This window comes from Archocentrus centrarchus, chromosome 5 (assembly GCF_007364275.1).
Source record: "Archocentrus centrarchus isolate MPI-CPG fArcCen1 chromosome 5, fArcCen1, whole genome shotgun sequence".
NCBI lineage: Eukaryota > Metazoa > Chordata > Actinopteri > Cichliformes > Cichlidae > Archocentrus > Archocentrus centrarchus.
Window position 1 is genome coordinate 5,114,353 of NC_044350.1, and position 20,841 is coordinate 5,135,193.

At 41.0% G+C, this 20,841-nt stretch overlaps 1 protein-coding gene across 2 annotated transcripts in view; it reads right to left on the reverse strand.

The window, feature by feature from the left end:
* The window catches only part of phactr3b (phosphatase and actin regulator 3b), a 66,825-nt gene that overhangs the window by 10,447 nt on the left and 35,537 nt on the right, over nucleotides 1-20,841 (reverse strand). For both annotated transcript variants that reach the window (XM_030729753.1, XM_030729754.1), the window contains exon 8: nucleotides 18,595-18,748. In XM_030729753.1, the coding sequence (XP_030585613.1) occupies nucleotides 18,595-18,748 (154 nt within the window). The remainder of the gene's footprint in view (nucleotides 1-18,594; nucleotides 18,749-20,841) is intronic.

Genomic DNA, 20,841 nt, shown 5'->3' on the forward strand with positions numbered 1-20,841 from the left:
GTTAAGCTTAACCTCAGCAGCCTCTCCTACCTCAGTGAATGCTTCACTGCTATTACTGTCATGGTCCTGGACCGGTGGCCCAGTGTTTTGTTTTCTTGGTTTTGTTTCAGTTATTGGTTTTCTTTTGTTTTCCTCAGTTTATTCTGGTCCCTTGTGTTTCCCGGTGTCAGGTCTGCGTCTCTGTCCAGTGTCCATGTGCCAGTTCCTCCTGTCAAGTCTGCATGTTCTTTGTTAGCCACTTCCTGTATTATTTTGACAGTCTTGTGTTCCCTGTGCTTTGTGTTTAGTTTTGCTTCCCCTGTTATTAGTTTCATTTGCTTCACCTGTTGTTCCCTGCTGTTTCCTCTTGTTCTAATTACCTGCTGTGTATTTAAGCCCTCAGTTGTCCTCTGTTCTTTGTCGTGTGTGTGTTCTCTGTCCCTTGTAGCCCATAGTTTAGTTCTGGCCTCAGCCCAGCTTATTTGTTTACCCTCACCTCAATAAAAGTACACCAAGTTCATCACTCCCGAGTCCTGCATTTTTGGGGTCTTCCTGCTCCTGCCGCACACGAGCCATGACAATTACTAATTGGACACAGTATCTTTACATCTCCTCATTGTCAATCCTGACAAAACTGAGGTGTTTGGTCCTGACGGCTTCTCTAAGGAGGGCAGCCATTACATCAGTCTCCTTGCCATTGATATTAAATCATCTGCCAAGAATCTTGGTATTATTTTTGAGCACCGTTTGAAATTACATTGTGGCTATAGTTCCTGACTAATGTGTGTATGGAAGCATGCAAGGAATAAATATAAAGTACACTAAATGTATGGTTTCATCTAAACTTTGAAGCACCTTTAAAAACTGCTACACAAATAAGTTATTATTATCATCAGGAAACCCTGAGTTTATACGTATAGCATGCTTTACCACGTGAGGCAACTTCCGGTAGAGCACATGGGTTCTTGTTTAGTTTGTCGTGTCTCTGTGCTGTGTAAAAATATGGCTGTTTGTTGTCTTAATTCCTGGAATATCTTGTGTTGACTGAAGACACGGGCAGCAGAACACCTGCTACAATATTCTCTGCACGCACAAATGTTGAAACAGTCAGGGTTATTCGCGCACAGAGGAATTTCTGGAGCTCTGTCCAAACAGGTTTTAGCCAGATACAAACCAATAAATTGTAATAAAAATATTTGTTTAAACAGTTTTGGTAATCATGGTAACATTAATTAAACATTACAGTCATTTTTGTTTATGAAATGATCAAAAATAACACGAAAATTCATAGATTTCTGTCAAACAAAGGTGACTCAGATGCATTGACTCATTTGACAGACTATGCCTGCAAGACCCATTCTAGTCCAGGAAAACCCCGACATCTAACTGATAAAATAAACTTAGCTTGTGAGCTACATTTTGCTGCAGATTCTAAGTGACTGGTTCCACATCAATAAAACTGAGCTACCTGCAGACGGAGACTAGATACCAGCAGCAGTTTGCAGGTGAATAGATATTTTATGTTGCACCATTTTTGGGCATCGTGTGCAGCTTCGCTTTTTCACCTCTTTTTTTAAAGAGGCTGCTTTGCGGGTGTTTAAGGTTTTTGGCATAACATTTGCACTACCTTTATTTTGCATCTACAGCTTTGCATACTTTACTATTATATAACTATAACCAACAGCTGATGTTAGCCACCTTTAAAAGGTAGTATTGTAATTCACAATATTTATACCTCTTTAGTGCCTTCCTCTATTTAGGCTATGAATTAATCCCTGTCTCCTCATCCTATCATACAGAAGTTGTGTTTTATGTAATGACATAAAAACAGCATATTGTTTCAATATGAAACAGCTCATTACAAAAACATTCTTAGCATCATGTGACTCCCATACTGTAACAAGGACAGTTCTGTATGACAAAGGGCACTTGATGACATTGTCTGCACCGTTCAGCAGAAAATTTGCTCCAGTTAATGTAGTATCTTATCTTTTGCAGGTCAAACAATCACAAACAAGATAACAGCAGATAAAAGAAGACTGAACTGTCACACTTAAGGGTAAAACTATGAGCAGCTATTACTGTCCATTAGATACTCATGTTGCTTTTCTTTCCCATGGCTGGCACAGTTGGAACTGCTGGAAATGGGTTTTGCATCACTTACACTGCGTATCATTCTTCATTAAGGCAGCTTTGTGCCCAAAGTAGATCAGACTGTTGTTGCAGCAGCCATGACTCCACTGTGAAAGCTGAAGTACTCAGAGACACACACTTCTGGTTCTGTGAAAGTAATCTTTTGCCAAGCGAACTTTTCTTACCCGCAGGACAGAAAAAGAAAAAAAGAAAAGAGAATAGGAGTGAGGGGAAACCCAAGAAGTGCAATCATTAATATTTCATGTCGGGTGAAACTGATTATGAAACTGAAAATATTCTTGGCTGCAAGGAAGAGCAGCCTGCTGCCATCTGACAGCCTTGGTTGCCTGGAAACTGCTATTGTGTTGAATGCAGCACATTGTGATATCATTTGAAAGGAAATCCTTTTATGTCAATGAAATGATCAAATTAAGCTTTCTTAGCTTCGGCACTTCGATTTGTCATTCTGGACTTTCTGGACTCCAGCTTTGTGTGACTGTCCACCAAAGTGAACACAGAAAGATAATACACTGTGCAAATGAGCTGTGCTTAAACTCCCAGGGCTGGGATTCCTGAATGATAATACTGTTGTCTTGCAGTCAGCTGCTGTGTGGCCAATGCAGTTCAGAGTTATTTATAGCAGTCCTGGACAGCAGCTGTGGTTAGTTACTCCATCCTGCTTCACACAGTGAGATGTGGTGTCAGCAGAAACTGGCCTCTGTGCCACAAATATCCAATTATTGGTTCCTCCGTGTCTCTGCAAACTGAGGCAAATACTGAGTGGGCTCCTGTCATCATCACCATCACTTCTCCTGCTGTGTCTTCCTTCTTCTGCCATCCTCTTCCTTTACCATTACTCTTATTTTCCAGTAACCCAAAAAAGAGCAGGCATAGTAAGTGGAGTTTTATCTGCACAGACATTTCACTGAGGGTGACCCAGTGGCAGAAATAATCTTATTAGCTGAGTTAATAAGCATAGTGGAGGATGTTTATACTGCTGTGCTAAACTATTTTAGCACAAATTTGAATTACAAAAAGTTTTAATTTATATAAGCTTGTTATGTCCGCTTGTTTTGATAGCTGAATTGTACATGTCAAGACTGAGCCATGAAGGTCAGATAAGCTTGGAACCTCCAGCAGTGATGGGGGTCAGTCTATGCTTCACATAGTGGTGCGTCTTCCTTAACCTTTGGGTCTCAACGCAGTAAATGATAGAGTTCAACCTCAATGCTGCAAGAAAACACTTTTCTTATCATTTACAGTAAAAACTGGAATCCTGTTTGTAACAGTGCTGATTCATAGTGTTCAAGCTGTGGTTTTGTAGTTATTGTATTCATAAATATAGATAGATTAGTCTGTAATTACTGTATGTCTTCCAACAAATTGATGCATTCTCATTAACTTATAATTAATCCATGAAAAAAAATCGATACGGGTGGTCGCCGGTTTGTGGAAGCCACCATGTTCCCCCACCAAATTTGAATATAGTGGCCGGGAAAAACATCTCCCTTTGAGCTAATTAGGTTTTACACACGTGGCCACATACAGAGTATGCCAAAGGTGGAGGAGAAGTCATAGGTGTTTACCTGCTGTGGACGGGTATCTCAATTTGTGTCTGCACCATCAGACTCAAGATTTGAAGGTTCATACCTATGTTTTAACATCATAGAAGAGGTTCCCCTCACCAAAGAAGCATCTGGATAAAATGTCACCCTCTTCCTCATCACCTCAAGCACAGTTCCACAGAAGAGGGGCCTGAAAGCTGAAGGCTCTGCCTCCCATTCTGCTTTTACCCTAGACTTTTTAGGGAGTTTTCATCCAGACTGTTATGTCTTTAAGACATTCCTGCAGTTTAACTGTGGGCCATCTGGCTTCATGGATAGATAAAGCTGGGTATCATCTGCATAGCAATTAAAAAAAAAAAAAATTGGGAGGAGTAAGAAAGCAGAGCTCAGTTTACTGCAAACTGCATTCTAGTGACATCTAGCAGTGAAAATTTTACAAAATACAACTTTAAAGTGAGAAACAAAGAACAGTGTAAGTGTGAAAACTACACAAATTTTCCACACTAACTTCACATTTTGAGTCATTTTGAGCCTTATGTACAAACAGCTCCACTCTGGTCTCGCCTGTCCAAAGGGACATTGTTCCTGAAGCCTATTAGCCTGAAATATTAAGCCAACACTGAAGTGTCTTAACCCTGCATTCTCGCTGATGGTCAGCAGGGGTAACTCCTCTGGTTAGAAAAAGACTAGCTGCGGAGAACTCTGAGAAAATGACCTTATTGCTCACGTGATTTGTTGCCTCAGTAAGTAGCAATTTTTGTGAGTTCTTGTCTGAAGCCTTTTTTTAATTGATGATGATGATGCACATTTTGTGAACTGCAGTCCCACTTTGGTTTTAAGGTGGAGTTACTACTATATATGCAGTGTCCTTGGGTTCTCGGTGAGATACACCCCTCTCTTTTCACATCTGCTTTAAAAAACTAATTCTCCAAAACAGTAGTCCACAGACTAATGTGTGACATCACAGTGGCTAAGGCTTTCTGTAAAAGAAAGCCTTAGCCACTGTCTGTGGGCTGCTGATAAATAGCATGCTGCCTTAAACAGAGGACACTTTGGTTATTAAGCATGTTCCATGTTTTGTTTTGTTTTTAAGCTCCTGTGGGAAAAACAGGAAGCTTGTTGACTCTCAACTAATTGTTTGGTTTAAGGCTAGAAGTTTTAAAAAGAGACTTGATACAAGTACAAATCATTTTCCCATTGGCAACAAATCCAGGGTCATAACTGGCTGTAAGCAAGTTTGTTTGCTCTAACAGCTTTACTTGACTTCAATAATATTTTAGCAGAACTGCAAAAAAAAAAAAAAGAGCTGCAGTGAACAGACCAATGGAGACACTAGAGAAAATCTCCAGCAGGTACTGACAGTAAGCTTTAATAACCCAGCTGGAGAGTGGGCAGACAAACATATCACAAAGTCATGTAATAATTTCACTGAATCACTGTTAGCTGTGCCCAGTCCTTAATGCATGAAAACCATAGCTTATTTCCTTTTTTAAAAACAAAACAAAACATGTTGAGTGTTTATGCAGCTACTGTAAGGAGGGCTACAAGTATTATATATATATATATATATATATATATATATATATATATATATGTTATGAGACTTTTAGGTGAAAGTCACCTGGCCATTTATTCAGACATAACACGCGGTGGACCTGCCATCACATTGTATCTATTAGTCTCATTGCCTTTGTTGCTAAGTTTAACTCTAAAGCAAGTTTTCTAGCTCCACTCTTTGAAGTTTAATTCACACAGTGGTCAATTCTGTCCACAGTGAACTAAACCTCCACTCTGCACAGACACACCTTTAAACCTTCTGCTGCCTTTTCCTGCATGCTCAGCCCCGGGGCCACATGACAGGTAGACAGAAACAAACACTGCATGAAAAAAAGTTGCCCTTCTAAAAACACAAGTCAAACATGCCCGCTGGGAATTCAGGTCACTGATGCTTCCGGCACTATTTAAGTCATCAAATGCATGATCACAAACCTCTCATGACCTTAGAAGGGCTGCAGGAAAATCTCAGCAGTGTGGAAGTGTTTACAGTGTCACATTTATATAAGCAATGGTGTCCTCAGCTGAGAGCATGAGCTGAGGGTGCTTGCATAAAACCCTGCACAGGACACAGGACAGAGGTGGAGAAGCAGATCATTGCAGTACACTGTGATCTGCTACCCAAATGAGGCTCACAGAGGGGGATGGTGACAGTTTGATCAGAGAGGAACTGGGCAGAGAAAGTGAAATCTATTTAGCTGCAGGGACCTGGTCACCGGGAAGGGGAGCTGGGCACTGACGTAGACAGACCATTGATTATGGGTGCTGCTGCAGTATTTCGCCAGTGAGAGCTAAATTTAGAACGAGAGGGTTCCCTTCTGCTATCCTGGGCCAGCCCACTGCTCTGCATTCTGCTGCAGAGTGCCGTGCTTAAGTAATATAAATCAATACAACATACAGTATCCTGTGCTCTTCAGTGAATACCAGTGCATGTGTTGCATCACAGCACACATGGAAATACAACAATGGTCTCACATATTCTGTACTGACTGTGCTCAAAGACACCAGTCTTGATTCAAGTTTGTCAGTCTGACAGTATTTTGTGACTCAGTGAGGCTCCTGCTAATTATTATGATAATTAATAGCAATGCAGAGTCCCTTAAATTAATTTTCATATCACAAATGAAATGTCCATAATGCCATTAGTCTTAGATTCCTGTACATTTTTTGGAAAAGCATCCATCTAGAGGAACAGAGCCGTGAAGTGGGAGGAACTATTTCAGGAATCCCCGGTCCTATCCATTTTCTCCCACAGACAGGTGACTCAAAGTTGCACCACTTCCACTGCTTGGATCAGCATAACACTCTCCCTGTTTACAAGCTTGTATGAATACAATATCTGAATGATGACTTGCAGTTTGGTGGGAAACGTTCAAACACCAAGCTTAAAAATTGCCCTCTGTACGGCCACTTTCAATCAAAGAGATTGCACAGTTCACCTGGCAGGAGGTAACCTGCCTCCAAACAACCGTGGACTGCAATCACTGTCAGAGAGGCAAAGGTTTGCAAATAACTGCAGTCTAATTTATAAATACAGACAAATTACCAACACATGGCAATCAATCTGAGTCAGTCTGCACCAATAAGTGCAACTCACCTACAATGAGACTCTTTGCAACAACAAGGGAGTCAAGTCAACTGGTTGCTCACTGATTGCATACTGGTTATATTCCTATATTTGAAGCAAGGTTACCCATTTTGTCATCATTTTGCAGTTAAATGGCCATCCTGCAGCAACTAAGTCTATTTGTGGAGGAAATTCTGAATTTCTGTTTCAAATCTACTAAGTTCTGGCTGGACTCTGAATGGAACCAGTTACTGTGAATTTCTGTATGACAACAGATTTACAATTTTCACAGACTTTCAACAGTTGATCACAGTTAATTGCCATATTATTGCAAACAGATTTCATGACCCCATTCAATCACATTGCCGTTTTATCGCTGTCTTGATGCGCCAAAGTCGCTCTGAAGACAGCAACTGACTGCAAGTGGAGGCAGACCATCTGTGAAGCAACTGTTTCCAAAGCAACAAGCTACAAGTTGATTGCTTATGGCTGCAATAGTTTTGGTCATGCCATGGTCTTCAACTACTGTTTTCCATAGTGTGACTGCAGCATTAGTACCTAAAAGGGGGGGGGGGGGGTACTTCAATAGTATGGGAGTCATTTGGCTATAAGACATCAAACAAAACACAATACTGTGCAAAAAAATGAAGGTCAACAGCTGAAGGTGGAAACAGCACACTAGTTTCACCACTTGAAGCAAAAACACACTGTCGAGCACAACCAGGCTATGAAGGAACACAAAGAGCAGCTGCTGATTTGTGACCCACATGTAAACAAGTGACTCAACCAAACCTCGCTGTAACACTCACTAGTTGCACTTCATATAAATGGAAGAGAACAGTGGATGGAAATTACTGATGCAGGTACATGTGCTGTGTCACTACTATTGCACTATATTACTGCTGCTGCTGGCACCTTGTTTCAGAAGATTCACACTTAATAGGTAGTCTCCCATCGACAGAGGCTCACTGAAAAGAAGGATCAAAATGTCCTTTATTTTGTTCGCACCAATAAATGCTGCTGCTTGCAAGTTGCAATCATGATAAAATGTTTTGTTTTGGCTACATTTTCAGTAATGTTTTTGTCACAAATGCTCTTGAAATATTGTGATATAATTTTGAGGGTATATTGCCCAGACCTAGATGAAGCTCTAGCATTTAGGCCATAATTATGCCAAAATTATGGTTAGAGCAACCAAATTTAAATTAATTTGACATCTGAATTCTTTTAGCTATTCTTTAGCTTTTAGCTTAGCACACTGCTATTACCCACAAATTCATCTCTATAATGTTAAATAATGTTTGCTTCTCAAACCTGTAAAATGGGGGCCAGTTCTCAAAAGATGTCAAGGCAGCACCGATACTTGCTTATTCATTAAACCCTTGCTGTATTTCCCATGAAAGTGCAGTGTCAAGTTCTAAGAGAGTTCAATTATACAAATATAGCCTTCTCCATAAAAGCTATTTGGAAAAAAATCTAAAGATCACATTCAAATTCCTGACAAAGAATGCTCACTGGATCTGTACAGGGTAACGTGCAGCTGTCTGGCACGTCTGCTGCTGCTCTGCAGATGACTCAAGGTTAGAACAACTGATTGTTCTCTGTCCCTAATGAAGGCTGTTCTGTTCCTGATGTTGCACAAACAGCTGTGCCTCCCAAGGCTCTTCACAGCACTCAAACACTGCCACGAGTGCTTCAAACAGGACACAGAGTGATAAGCCACCTCCACAAACACAGCCCTGTTTGATTCAGCACAGCTCATTCAATGCGACAGATTCAAGTATGATTCACTCACGGTGGACACAGTCGCTGGTGCGGGATGGATGTTTAGAGAGAAGGCCTGGGAGAGGGTCCCAACAGATTTTGTTTACTGCTGCCAGGAGGGACTCATCACCTCCTGTGCCAGAGCACGGAGTCAGCGGGACAGAGATGTTTGCAGAAAAACATAAGGTGCCGTCACCCTAAACAATGGCATGCCTCAGCCATCCGCAGCCCTGACTCAGTTCATGTGGGTGATTCTTCTTGGCCAGCCAGTCGGGGTCAGAGCTGAGCGAGGCAGCACCTATGAGAGAGCCTGTGAAACACAGCATCTGACACTGGACGGAGCTCCACGCAAAGCTCTGTGGGCACTTTATGGCTTGGATGGGACACTTGTTGCACGGCACTGTTCATCTGAATTCACTGCTAGATTTCCCTAATAATGTGATATGCTTTTAGAAACTCAATGATTTCCTTTCAGGCTGTTTATATGCACAAACATTTTGTCAGTTTAGACATCATGAGGTCTGTGGAGGCTATGTGACTGGTTCAGGTTATTAGCAGGATTACCTAAAGACTTATGGACAGACTTGCATTACCATCTTTCCAGAAGTGGGGCTTGGCCCAGCTTAGATGTGATTAACTTTTGGATCTGGATCCAGGAGTTTTTGGAAGGATTCTTTATCACTGTGACACAATTTGTATCGTATCTTCAGAAATACTTATGAAGTTCATATAAGAAAAACTGGAAGATAATGTCTTGACGTTCAAGAAAATATATAGGATAAAGGTCCAGCTACTGAGCTCTGAGGAATCGCATTATACATATCTAGACACAATAAATGAGAACCCCTCTAAATTCATCCCACTGCTGCCGCCATTAATCTGTTCCACCATCCACATAGATAAAACAGCTGAGGAAATCTAGATCATGGGCACTCCATAAAGCTTTCCACTATCGTTTGGCAAATTCCAGTTTGTATATTAGATTCATTCTGCTCAACCTCGATGCAAGGTGTGCATCTTGCAGTATTTTCAGAAATTTTGATGTTCAAGTCTTCTAAAACCTGTGAACTGTGATACGTTCACAGCTCTACAGACTGGCAGTCTGTTTTGGTCTTCACAGCTCAAAGGATTTTTCTGTCATCAGCTGCAGTAGTCCTGTGCTCTAGTTATTTCTAAAGTCCACCAGCGGTTCCCTTTTTCTTCTGAACGCTACAGCTCTCGATATGTACATTTCCTGTGCTTTGATTCTCAATGACTCCTGTCCAATTTTTGACAAATTAATTGTTTTGGGGTCACAGCCGGCGGCTCTCTGGTCTTCATGTTGGTATACTGCAACTTCAACTGCAAATCTTTATCAGCAGATAAAAAGTTAAAAAAAAAAAGGCAAAAATAAAGATTTAACATCTAGTACTCTAAACCAGTCAGTGAAGAAAAACAAAGAATAGCACTTGTCAACCACTCATTAACTGCCTCTTGCACATCTGAAAAAAAAAAGGTTTTATATGCAATTGGTTCCTGTGATGTCATCCATTGGTTTGTGCACTGTGTATTTTGAAGCTTCAATTTAAGCTTCATGGTCATCAACAGGTTAGTTTTTTGTAGCCTGAACTAGTTGAGACAAATGAGGTCTTGGACCACTAAGTTATCAGTAACTTGGTGAGCAAGGTGCAATCATACCCTGCTTTGGGCTCTTGATAAGGCTGGATTTTCACTGCGTTCATGCACTTTTAATTCATAATATGAAAACATAGTGGACATTAAAAAATTTCCTGTATTTAGTTTCTTGTATACAACTTCTTTGCCTGACTTTTTGTGAGAATTATTGCTAATAAATAACTTTTCTAGTTGAACTAGGTCTGACTATACAGAGGGAAACTAATGCAATGGGTACAATCTAATATCAAATTACAAATTAAATCTAAGTAAAAAATGATTTGCAATATATTAATCTGCACCATTATTTAAAAAATTCTAAAACTTACTCAAATACAGTCATGTGAAAGAGAGTTTTGGTTTAGGGTGGCTGAAACTCAGAAGGTAGAGCAGGTCATCTACAATCAGAAGGTTGGTGGTCTAATCTCCATTCTCCATTCCAAAGTATCCTTGGGCAGGATGCTGAACCACGAGTTCATCAGACTGTGTGCGAATGTTAAGTAGAAAGCACTTAGATGTAGAAAAAAGTGCTCGTTTGAATGAAGATGTGTTGTATTAAGTGCTTTGAGTGCTCAACTAGAGTAGAAATGCCTGACTGTATAAGAATCAGTCCATTTACCACCAAACATGTTGCTGTGCACCATGGACAAACAGCTCCACTTTGGTCTCGCCTGTCCGAAGGACATTGTTCCTGAAGTCTTGTGATTTGTTCAGATGCAACTTTGCAAACCTAAGCTGTGTTGCCGTGTTCTTTTTAGAGAGAAGAGGCAACCCTGGTAACCCTTTCAAACAAGCCATAACTGTGCCGTCTTTTTTTTTTTTTTTTTAAATCATGCTGTCATGAACTTTAGCATTTAAGATGCTAACTGATGCCTGTAGAGTCGGAGATGTAGCTCTAGCTTCTTTTTTTTTGTAGTTTCTCTGAACATTGCACAGTCTGACCTTGGGATGAATTTGCTGGGACGTCCACCCCTGGAAAGATTGTGGCATTGTGTTAATGAATGCTCAAGACCAGCAAACAGCCAAAACTTCTGCTTTTATAGAGGTGCTCACACTTGGTGATGATCAATTAAATGCACTGGATTAGCAGCATCTGGCTGCTACTTAGCCTCTTAATTCCCGTAGAAACAGTAAGGTAGGTAGTAGTTTTTCACATGACTGCACAGACTTGTGATACTAGAATTTCATTCATCAAAACTAAAGCACAAACACCTGGGATGGCCTTAGTACAACTGACTACACATAAAGCTGTTATTTAGTAGATAAATGCAATAAAAATGCTCAAAACAATAGAAACACCACAAACACAGATCCAGTTCAGTGACTCAAATTTGAGGAGGAGGCGACAGCCAGCAAAGTGTCAGTAGCAGCACTCAAATGCCTCTTTTCCACTAGTACCTACTCAGCGCGGCTCAACTCGACTCGTCAGTCTTGTTGTGTTTCCATTACAATTGAGTACGACCTCAATGTGGGTGGAGTCGATATAGCAACGTGGGCAGTAGTCTCTTGACGTAATCTGTATGCGACTCAAACACAACACAATGACGGTACCTGTAAGCAGCCATTAGCTCGGAGACCTCATGATAAACCTTCTCATTTCACGTTGCTCCGTCTAGCTCCCTCTGGATTCTCTCATTAGCCACCAAGCACAGAAATGCCTGCACCTCCTCATTCAACCATGGTGTTGGTTTGCGTGACTCCATTTTCTTGCTGTCGGGTTTTAAAAAATGGTGCAGTTGATTCTGGTGAAGGAGTCGCTCTCATGACTCAGCTAGTGATGACACTCCCTGGCCAATCAGTGGCATGCTGTTCTTTGATGTCACATTTTTGGATCCCCTCGCATTGCTTGGAACCCAGGCTGAGTGGGTACTAAAAAAGTACCTGGTACCAGGACCTAATGGAAAAGCCTACAAACCGTGCTGAGTTGAGTCGAGCCATGCTGAATAGGTACTAATGGAAATGCGGCAAAAGTGGCCATGCTCTTAACTTTAAGCCCTAACGGAACTTAAACGGGTTAGTTAGAGGGGAAGTTACCTATAGAGATAAAGGCTGTAAACACTGCTTATTCCTACTATAACGATTTTAACATCGGAGTCTATAGAACTGACTTGCTTTTGAAGTCAGCCTCAAGTGCACTTGGCCCAAGGTTGCTGCTTGGTTTGAATTTAAATTCTAACATTCACTCATCATTGGTATACACACTTTTATACTGTATAGTATTTGGTGTCTGATTACCACAGTGTATCCCAGTAAATAGTTTCATATCTTTCCTTATTCCTGAGATGCAGTTTGGCACACTGTAGGGGCTGCAGTCAGAAAACTAATCGCTGCAGTAATGTAGCACACAGGGAACTCTGTTTTATCAGCAGGGAACTTGGCTCACAACAGACCGGCTGACCTCTGTCCTTACCAAACACTGTGTACACATTGTTCATAACTGGCACCCCACTGTTACACTATGCCCTTATGACACACAATTGATCACTTTCTGTTTTCATTATGTAAGAGTAATCAGGAGTTGATTTTATATAAGTGGTGTTTGGGGTGAAGCTGGGTCTCCGTATACTGCCCCCTGCAGAATAAAGACCAAGCTGCCTCCACGGCAAAAAAAAAGAATGATGCCTTTTTCTATTTTGCAATTACTTACTAACATGTGAAGCTCACATAGAAGGAGGCGTGCTTGGAACTAGTTTGGGTTTATGATAACGTCACATATATCACATGCACGTAGGGATTGCGATTATCCAGACTGACACACAGCTGTGAAATGCCTTGGGCGAAGGCGTACGAAAAAGGCACATGGAGAAGCCTGATGCCAGGCTCAAAGGAGCTCATGAGAATTATTTAGCCTGTCTGAATGTCACCCTGCCTTATTCATTTCTCACAGTTAAGATACAAAGCAGGGAGCAAAAGGCTTAGTTGTAAATTAATTAGGCTTCATCAAACACTCACTGCCTTGTTTCCCTCTGTGTGGTTAGATGGGAATGGAAAGCACCTCTCTCAGCTCAGACTCTTCATCTCTCTAATTAACTGCTTTGACCTGTGATGGGATTGGATATGTAGGGAAATCACACTCAGGACATCCAGGGAGTTCACCCTGGAGTTCGCTGATTCCATGTGACATTTCGGCTAAAAAAGCTATCTGACTGTTAGCCTAATGACTATTTCTAGATAAGTATTATTTCTGATATCAGCTAAAAAAAAAACCCTGCCCTCTTTGCCATTTTTCAGATTATAGTATTTACCATAGTAAACACAGGTCATTCAGTCTAGAAGATTAGTTTCCTTCCCCACAGTATTTGTGTCTCATGCTTACTTTAAACACACACATCCTATTGTTTGAATGAACAAATAAGGAAATAATCTAAAACAGACATAAGTACCTGCCTAGCAAGCTCAGTGTTTGTCTGTGCTTACACTGGTTTCAGAGAAACAAAAAGAAATTGGTCAACTGTGGACATCCTTAAATTGATGCAAAAAATGATATTGACAAAATAACTGATATTGTGTAGTTTGTTTGTTGGCTTTTTCCCCAAAATCAAAGGGACATGTGTCTCCTCCTGGGATTGAACCAGGCCACACAGCTTCAAGCTGATAGGAAGACGACAGTCAATTAAATAACCACTGGTTACAACCAAAGTATACAGAAGAGTACCTCTGAACGCACATGTTGAACCTTGAAGCAGATGGGTTACGGCAGCAGAAGACCACACCCGGTGTGACTCCTGTCAGGTAAAAGCAGGAAACTATGGCTACAATTCAGAAGGCCTCAATGAAACTGGACAACAGAAGTTTGGAGAAATGCTGCCTGGTCTGATGAGTCTCAATTTGTGTTACGATATTCAGATGGTAGTGTCGGAATTTGGTGTAAACAACATCAAAGCATGGATCCATCCTTGCATCAACAGTTCAGGGGGTGGGGGTGGGGGTGTGAAGGATATTTTCTTGGCACACTTTGGGCCCCTTAGTACCAAGTGAGCTTCATTTAAACACCACAGCCTGACTGAGTGTCTGTGTGTGTGTGTGTGTGTGTGTAAGCTATTTATATTTAGGAATTTGGAAGCAAGACTTGAAATGGAGCATCTTTATATTATATAAAATTTGATATGCCCCTCATGTATGACAAATAACATTTTATTGGTTATTCAACATTTTACTCCAACTGAACTCTTAGGTGATCCTTATTTAACCTTTAAATGTGTGTGAACATGAACAACCCAAAAAAGGAAACCATCTGACTCTGGTAAAAAAAAAAAAAATAGCTCCAACAACACCACAACACTTAAGGCACACTAGAGTCACATGGGTATCCACTACTGAGCTTCTCATTCATTGTCAGGGGTGTGGTTCACAGGCAGACTACATCATGAACATCACCACAGTGTCTTTGCCTCAGATGCTTCAGAGATGAACTTCTAGTGGTTTGGTCTGAGGTCTCCTGGTAGCAAACCAAGAAAGTGGCATTGGAGGGACCTGAAGTTTCAACTGAGCAGTCCTTACAGTCACTCTGTAACATTGTGCTGTTATATTTTGTAAACTGAGAAAGTAAACAATTGTTTCCAAAAAGGGATATTTGCTATTGTAGATCAGGCCAAAAAACAAACAAAAAAAAGCCCCCTTTGGTTAGGGCAATAGATTTGAGAATACAGGCGGGTAGGTAAGAATAAGATTTTATTTTATGGTAATTTTTTTTGGAGATAAAAGTGGGTAGGTTTTTTTTTTTTTTTTTGCATGCCTAAACTTATGTTCTGTTCTGCTTGCCACTGCCGAGGGCTGACTGTGAAGCATGTCAATGACAGCGAACAGTGTCCTTGATGTGGATACTGGCATAATCCTGTTGATCTCACCCCCCGACCATGCACGGTCGGGGGGTTTAGGCATGAGTCGGTCAGGTGACATAACCAAAGGTATTGTTTTGTTCATTACAGTATAACATGGGTTCTTTATTAACTATTGCATTAATTAGTAGCTTTCATGTGCACAAATAATGAGCAATCAGTGAAGAAAATGTAGCAAAATTCTATTTTAACCTGTTCAGCTAAGAAAGGGTTTCAAGTTACAGCGTGTTGCTTAAGCTTTTAAAATGCAACATCATAAAACCAAATGCACATGTGATACTGTCTGTCATTTCCAGTGAGGTGAATTCACTCTTCTGAGCTGACAGTGATGCGTTTGAAAAGGCTAATTAGAAACTTGCACTTGTTTGTCACTTTCTGAGAATAATACAGCAGCTTCTAAGCTGGAAGCAGGTCAACCTCGAATTGAAGCACTTGGCAGCCTGGGGCACACAAGTGAGGTGTGAACACTCTGCTAACAGGCTATTATCACAGCTGCCCGTATCAACAAAGGTACAAAAAACAACTAAATGTGTTAATAGTCCTCAGAGAGAAAAGTGCAAACAACTCTCAGAGTCACTCGCCGTCAAGAGAGCCTCTGTTACTGTCCAGCATCCACACTTGATCTCACTGTGATATGAAGAGTCCAAAGAACTCATTTGTTTTGGGGACTTAGAGAAATATGAGCTTTCCTTCTCAGATTCTGAACACTGCAAAAGCCTGCCAGAACACCCTGTCACAGTATTATTCACCAAAAAAGAATCTAATTTGATTGTTACTGTAATCCTATTAAAGTCCCCGTAGTAACAGCCTATTGCCTTTTACATAACACGACAAATACAATTATGCTCCGTGTTGCCTTTTTCCTCAGCCGTTCAGAAAATCCTGTTCCACATTCCAGAAATTATCTGACCCTGAAAAGCCGCATCCAAGGAAAGGTGAGGAACAACAATAAGAAAATGTTTGCTGTCTCTCTTATTTCAATCTAAACATAGCTCGTAAAACAACACGGCTGGGGCTCGGGCGGTAGAGTGGGTTGTCTACCAATCAGAAGGTTGACCGGCTACTCCGGTCTGCATGTCTGCATCCTTGGCCAAGAATCCATCGTACTGTGTGTGCAAATGTTAGACAAAGTGCTTAGGTATAGAAAAAAAAAAGTGCTTGTATGAATGTGGGTCCTTGATTGGGTGAATAAGGCTTTTAGTAAAATACCAGTATATAAACCCACGTTAACATACAAACTCTCAAATTTCCTATCCTCAAATAACCTAGCATACCATCATTCTGCCTACTCACAGGGAAGCACAGTACTATATTCTTGCCTGTATAATATATAACACAATACAATACAATTAATCAGCTTTTAAGTTAGGAGTCATTGCACTGGATTTACACTACAACTGATTAGCTATTAAGATGGAGCTAATAACACAGCAGCATAAGGTACTTGGACGCCTCTTCCCTGATGAGGTGTTGTGAGCAGTGTTACAGATGACCCAGAAGAGGTGTTAGACAATTTCTTTAGGCCACTGTATCTATATGATGCAGATGACAAGAAGACATGACTCAATATATGTCAAAGGGATCTAAGTTCCTCATAGACGTACATAATGAGGTGAAAGTTTAGTGTTACCAACAGATCATATGACTGTGATTTGTGTGAAAAAGGTGTCAACTTCCACTAATGCAACAGTTCACCTCAACTCATTTTACCACCTTTAAGCACTTTGTTTTGGTTTTTAAGGCTGCAGACATCTAAAAATAAAAGCAGTGTGTTTAGGTCACTGGCTGGTTCAAGCAGGAAATACAGGGGCTGAAAAATGATAGTCAACCTCACCAGTGTTAGTTGATAACTTAGCACTCCACCCTCTTGCATTTCTGGCCCAGAAAAAACAACATGGCAGCAGCCAAAAGGCTAAATTAGAGGTCTAAATAAATAAATACAGGGTGACATCACAGTGCCTACATCCATCTTTTATATACAGTCTATGATCATCAACTGCTCTCACCAGCCCTCGGCCCAGCAGCAGTTAACATACTGAAACGCTCTGATAAACGCAGTGAAGAAGGCATGAAGTCAGACATAGGAATGGCACAATCTTCATAATAAAAAACTCCTTGCAGAATATGCTCTCCATCCATCCATCCATTCTCTTCCACTTATCCTGTTCAGGGTCACCAGGGGGCTGAAGCCTATCCCAGCTGTCATAGGGTGAGAGGGTACACCCTGTACAGGTCACCAGCCTGTCACTCACATCCACACCTATGGCCAATTTAGAATCACCAATTAACCTAGCCCCAGTAACTGCATGTCTTTGGACTGTGGGAGGAAACTGGAGTACCCGGAGAAAACCCACGCAGACACGGGGAGAGCATGCAAACTCCACGCAGAAAGGCCTGGGCCAAGGTGGAAGGTGGATTCAAACCCAGACCTTCTAGCTGCGAGGCAACAGTGCTAACCACCACACCACCGTGCTGCAACTATACGCTCTGTTTTTGAAATTCTCCTGATGTGATGTGATGTGAACACGAGTGAAGGACAGAGTAAAACTGCGTCACAGACTCCCTCGTGTATTTTAGGGTTAAGGGAGAACTACCATTCCTGGAAAGCCCTGTTTCACAGGGAGCGCTCCCAAGATAGTCCAGAATTATAACTGTAAACCACAAAATTAACATTCATGGAGTTGGAGATGTCTGGAATTTTTCATTATGCTTCCGAAGAGGCCAAGTTCCAACATATAGGTAGTTGCAGTATTTGTTATTTTGATGTCATGCATCAAACGAGCAGAAGCAGAAAATTTCAAGCAGCATCTGTCGTTTAACAGTCACCTCAACCTGAGGCTTCTTTTACAAACAAGTTCCTGTTTGGATTTACCCTTATCCAACCAATCAGCATATATTAGCAGAATTCAAGTAATTATAGGGAACACTGGCTTCCCTGGATGAAAAGCAATTTAATATTAATATTTTTGTATTTCAAGTCTGATATATAATCAATAAAATATTTGCAAAAACTTTTTTTTTTTTTTTGTTTAGAAGCAAGTGAAAATAATTATTTTAGGTCCATTCAGCCCTGTTCACTGAGGGCCATCTGTTACCTGCAGCCACTTTCTGTCCACATTAATAGGAAGTGGGCATGCTCCTCTGTAGAAGGTTTCTGACTCCCTTACCACATCCAATACAGTTAACCTGTTGTGTGTCAAAAAGAATATTCCACCACATTTGTCTTCTCTGTTTAGGCAGGTTTACACTTGACAACATCTTTGCACGTTTTCATTTAGAGACCACAAACAGCGTGCACAGTAAAAGCATGTGTGATGTGTTCCGGGACAGCTATTATTATTAGTTAGACAGTTATGATTACATAAACTTAAGCAGTGGTGGTGGTGAATGGGGAAAAAGGCAAGCAGGCAAAGTGTAGACAACAGTGGTGTTGAGTGATGAAACAGACATACATGAGGCAGAGCATGATGAGGGGGGTGGGGGTCAGATGGGGTGAGGGAGCTGATGGGATGCTGATCTGGCTCCACAGACAGCGACTCACTTGGCCAGCTTCATCTCTATCTGTTGGCGGATTTCCTGCCGCTCCTGATCGCTGCGGACGGGGAAGATGTTGCGGTCCTCCAGCTCCTGCTTGCTGGGCCTGTTCCGGAGCTTCACAGCGAGCAGCTCCTTCTTCATCCTGCGTGGGAGGGTCCCTGTCGTTGTTGAACAAAAATTAATGTCAGTGGCTGTACAGTGGTTTTTCTAGCTGCTAAACATAGTTTTCCAGCTTAACTCGCTAAACCAATTCTAATCGTGTAAGTATTAGCCCTTCAACGTTAACAGTTTAGCCTATGTGGACACGTCTCAACCCTCATTCCCTTATAAAAAAAAAACACCTTCCACACATTCTGGATTGGATTAAGTTCTCGACTCCAATCCTGGACTCTCTTTGGCTCCTCCACAGTATTAACATTGTTGTTTTGAAGCCATTGTTGCGTAGCTCTGGCTTCATGGTTGGAGTTGGCATGTTTAAAAAATACAGAAAATCTTCTCTTGCAGACTGAAGCATGTCGAAGGATTTCTTTATAACATTTGTGCCATAATATTCCCTCAATTTTCACAAGCATTCAAAGGCCTGCTGTAGAGAAGCATCGGCATGGCACCACCATGCTTTATGAGGAGAATAATTTCAATTCAATTTTATTTATATAGTGCCAAATCACAACATTTGCCTCAGGTAAGGTAAAGACCATACAATGATACAGAGAAGACCCAACAACCAAAATGACCCGCTAAGAGCAAGCACTTGGCAACAGTGGGAAGAAAAAACTCCCTTTTAACAGGAAGAAACCTCCAACAGAACCAGGCTCAGGGAGGGGCAGTGATCCGCCACGACCAGCTTGGTGGAGGGGAGAGAGACAGGACAAAAGACACACTGTGGGGGGGAGCCAGAGATTAATAATAACTAATGATTAAATACAGAGTGGTGTATCGACACACAGAGTGAAAAGAAATGCTCAGTGCACCATGGGAACCCCCCCAGCAGCCTAGACCTATTGCAGAGTAACTAAGGGAGGGTTCAGGGTCACCTGATCCAGCCCCAACTATAAGCTTGATCAAAAAGGAATGTTTTAAGCCTAATCTTAAAAATAGAGAGGGTTACTAATAAGCTGATTAAAAAAAAAAAAAAAAAAAAAAAAAAAAAGCTACATTTTAATTTTAGTTAGTTTTTACTGGATATTTTCTGGCTGTGGGAAAATAAAGAGAGAAAAGATGTTATAAAAGTATTGGGAGACAGTTTTGCTTCAGAACGGACATTTCCAAGCCAGCAAATACCCCTCGTTGTGCCATTAGGGGTATATGCTGCCTGGAAAATGGCAGTGCAATGAATTAGCAGTTATGACGTTCTTTTTGTCTTCATGTTTTTTAACCAGAAAAACTGTGACTGAGCAGATCAGATGTCACACCTTGATTGCATGCTCATCTCCATTAAACCTTAAATGTTCTTCTTAAATATTTTGAGTTTCTGTTTAATTTAAAATAACATGGACTGCATATAAAAGATGGATTTATCAACTATGACATCACTTTTTGGTATTGCCACCACCACATTAAATTAAATTTTTCTGCTTGGATGAGAGGGTGCAGTGTTATCAGCAAACTGTAAACTGTTCAGATATCAGAAACACAGATACCTGCTAATCCCTGCTAACTAACAGACTAATAAAATGTTAGAATTTAACTCCCCAAAACTGGAACTCAGACTTCTTGAACACTCTGTACCACACAACAGTCCATATAATTTGTCAGACAGTTACTTTCGACCGCTCCCTTATTTCCCAAGCAGTCACCACAGAAGATGGAGCCGCATTTGACTTGGCACAAATTTTATGCTGGATGGCCTTCCTGACACATTATTAGTGGAGGTGAAGCCTCGCAGACAGCTATTGGGCACAGCTGCTTCTGTTGAAACACCCATCAATGTAGCCACACCCCTAGCTTTAGGCATCAAAAGCATCCAAATAAAAATTTCACCTATTGTACAGTTGTCATGAAGGAGGGAAACTATCCATAGATAACAATATTCTTTTTTTTAACCATGCTGTAAATATGCTTTTTAATGCTGCAAAGTTGGGCATTTCAACATGGGAGTGTTACTGGGACTGACTTGCGTTAAGAATCAGCCTCATGTGGCCACTAGAGGAACTGCAGTTTTAGGATTTACATAGTCATAGTCATAGTTATCAAAAATATTTGATTTGACTTAATAATATCTTTAACTGTAATCAATGGTAGTTCAATTAGT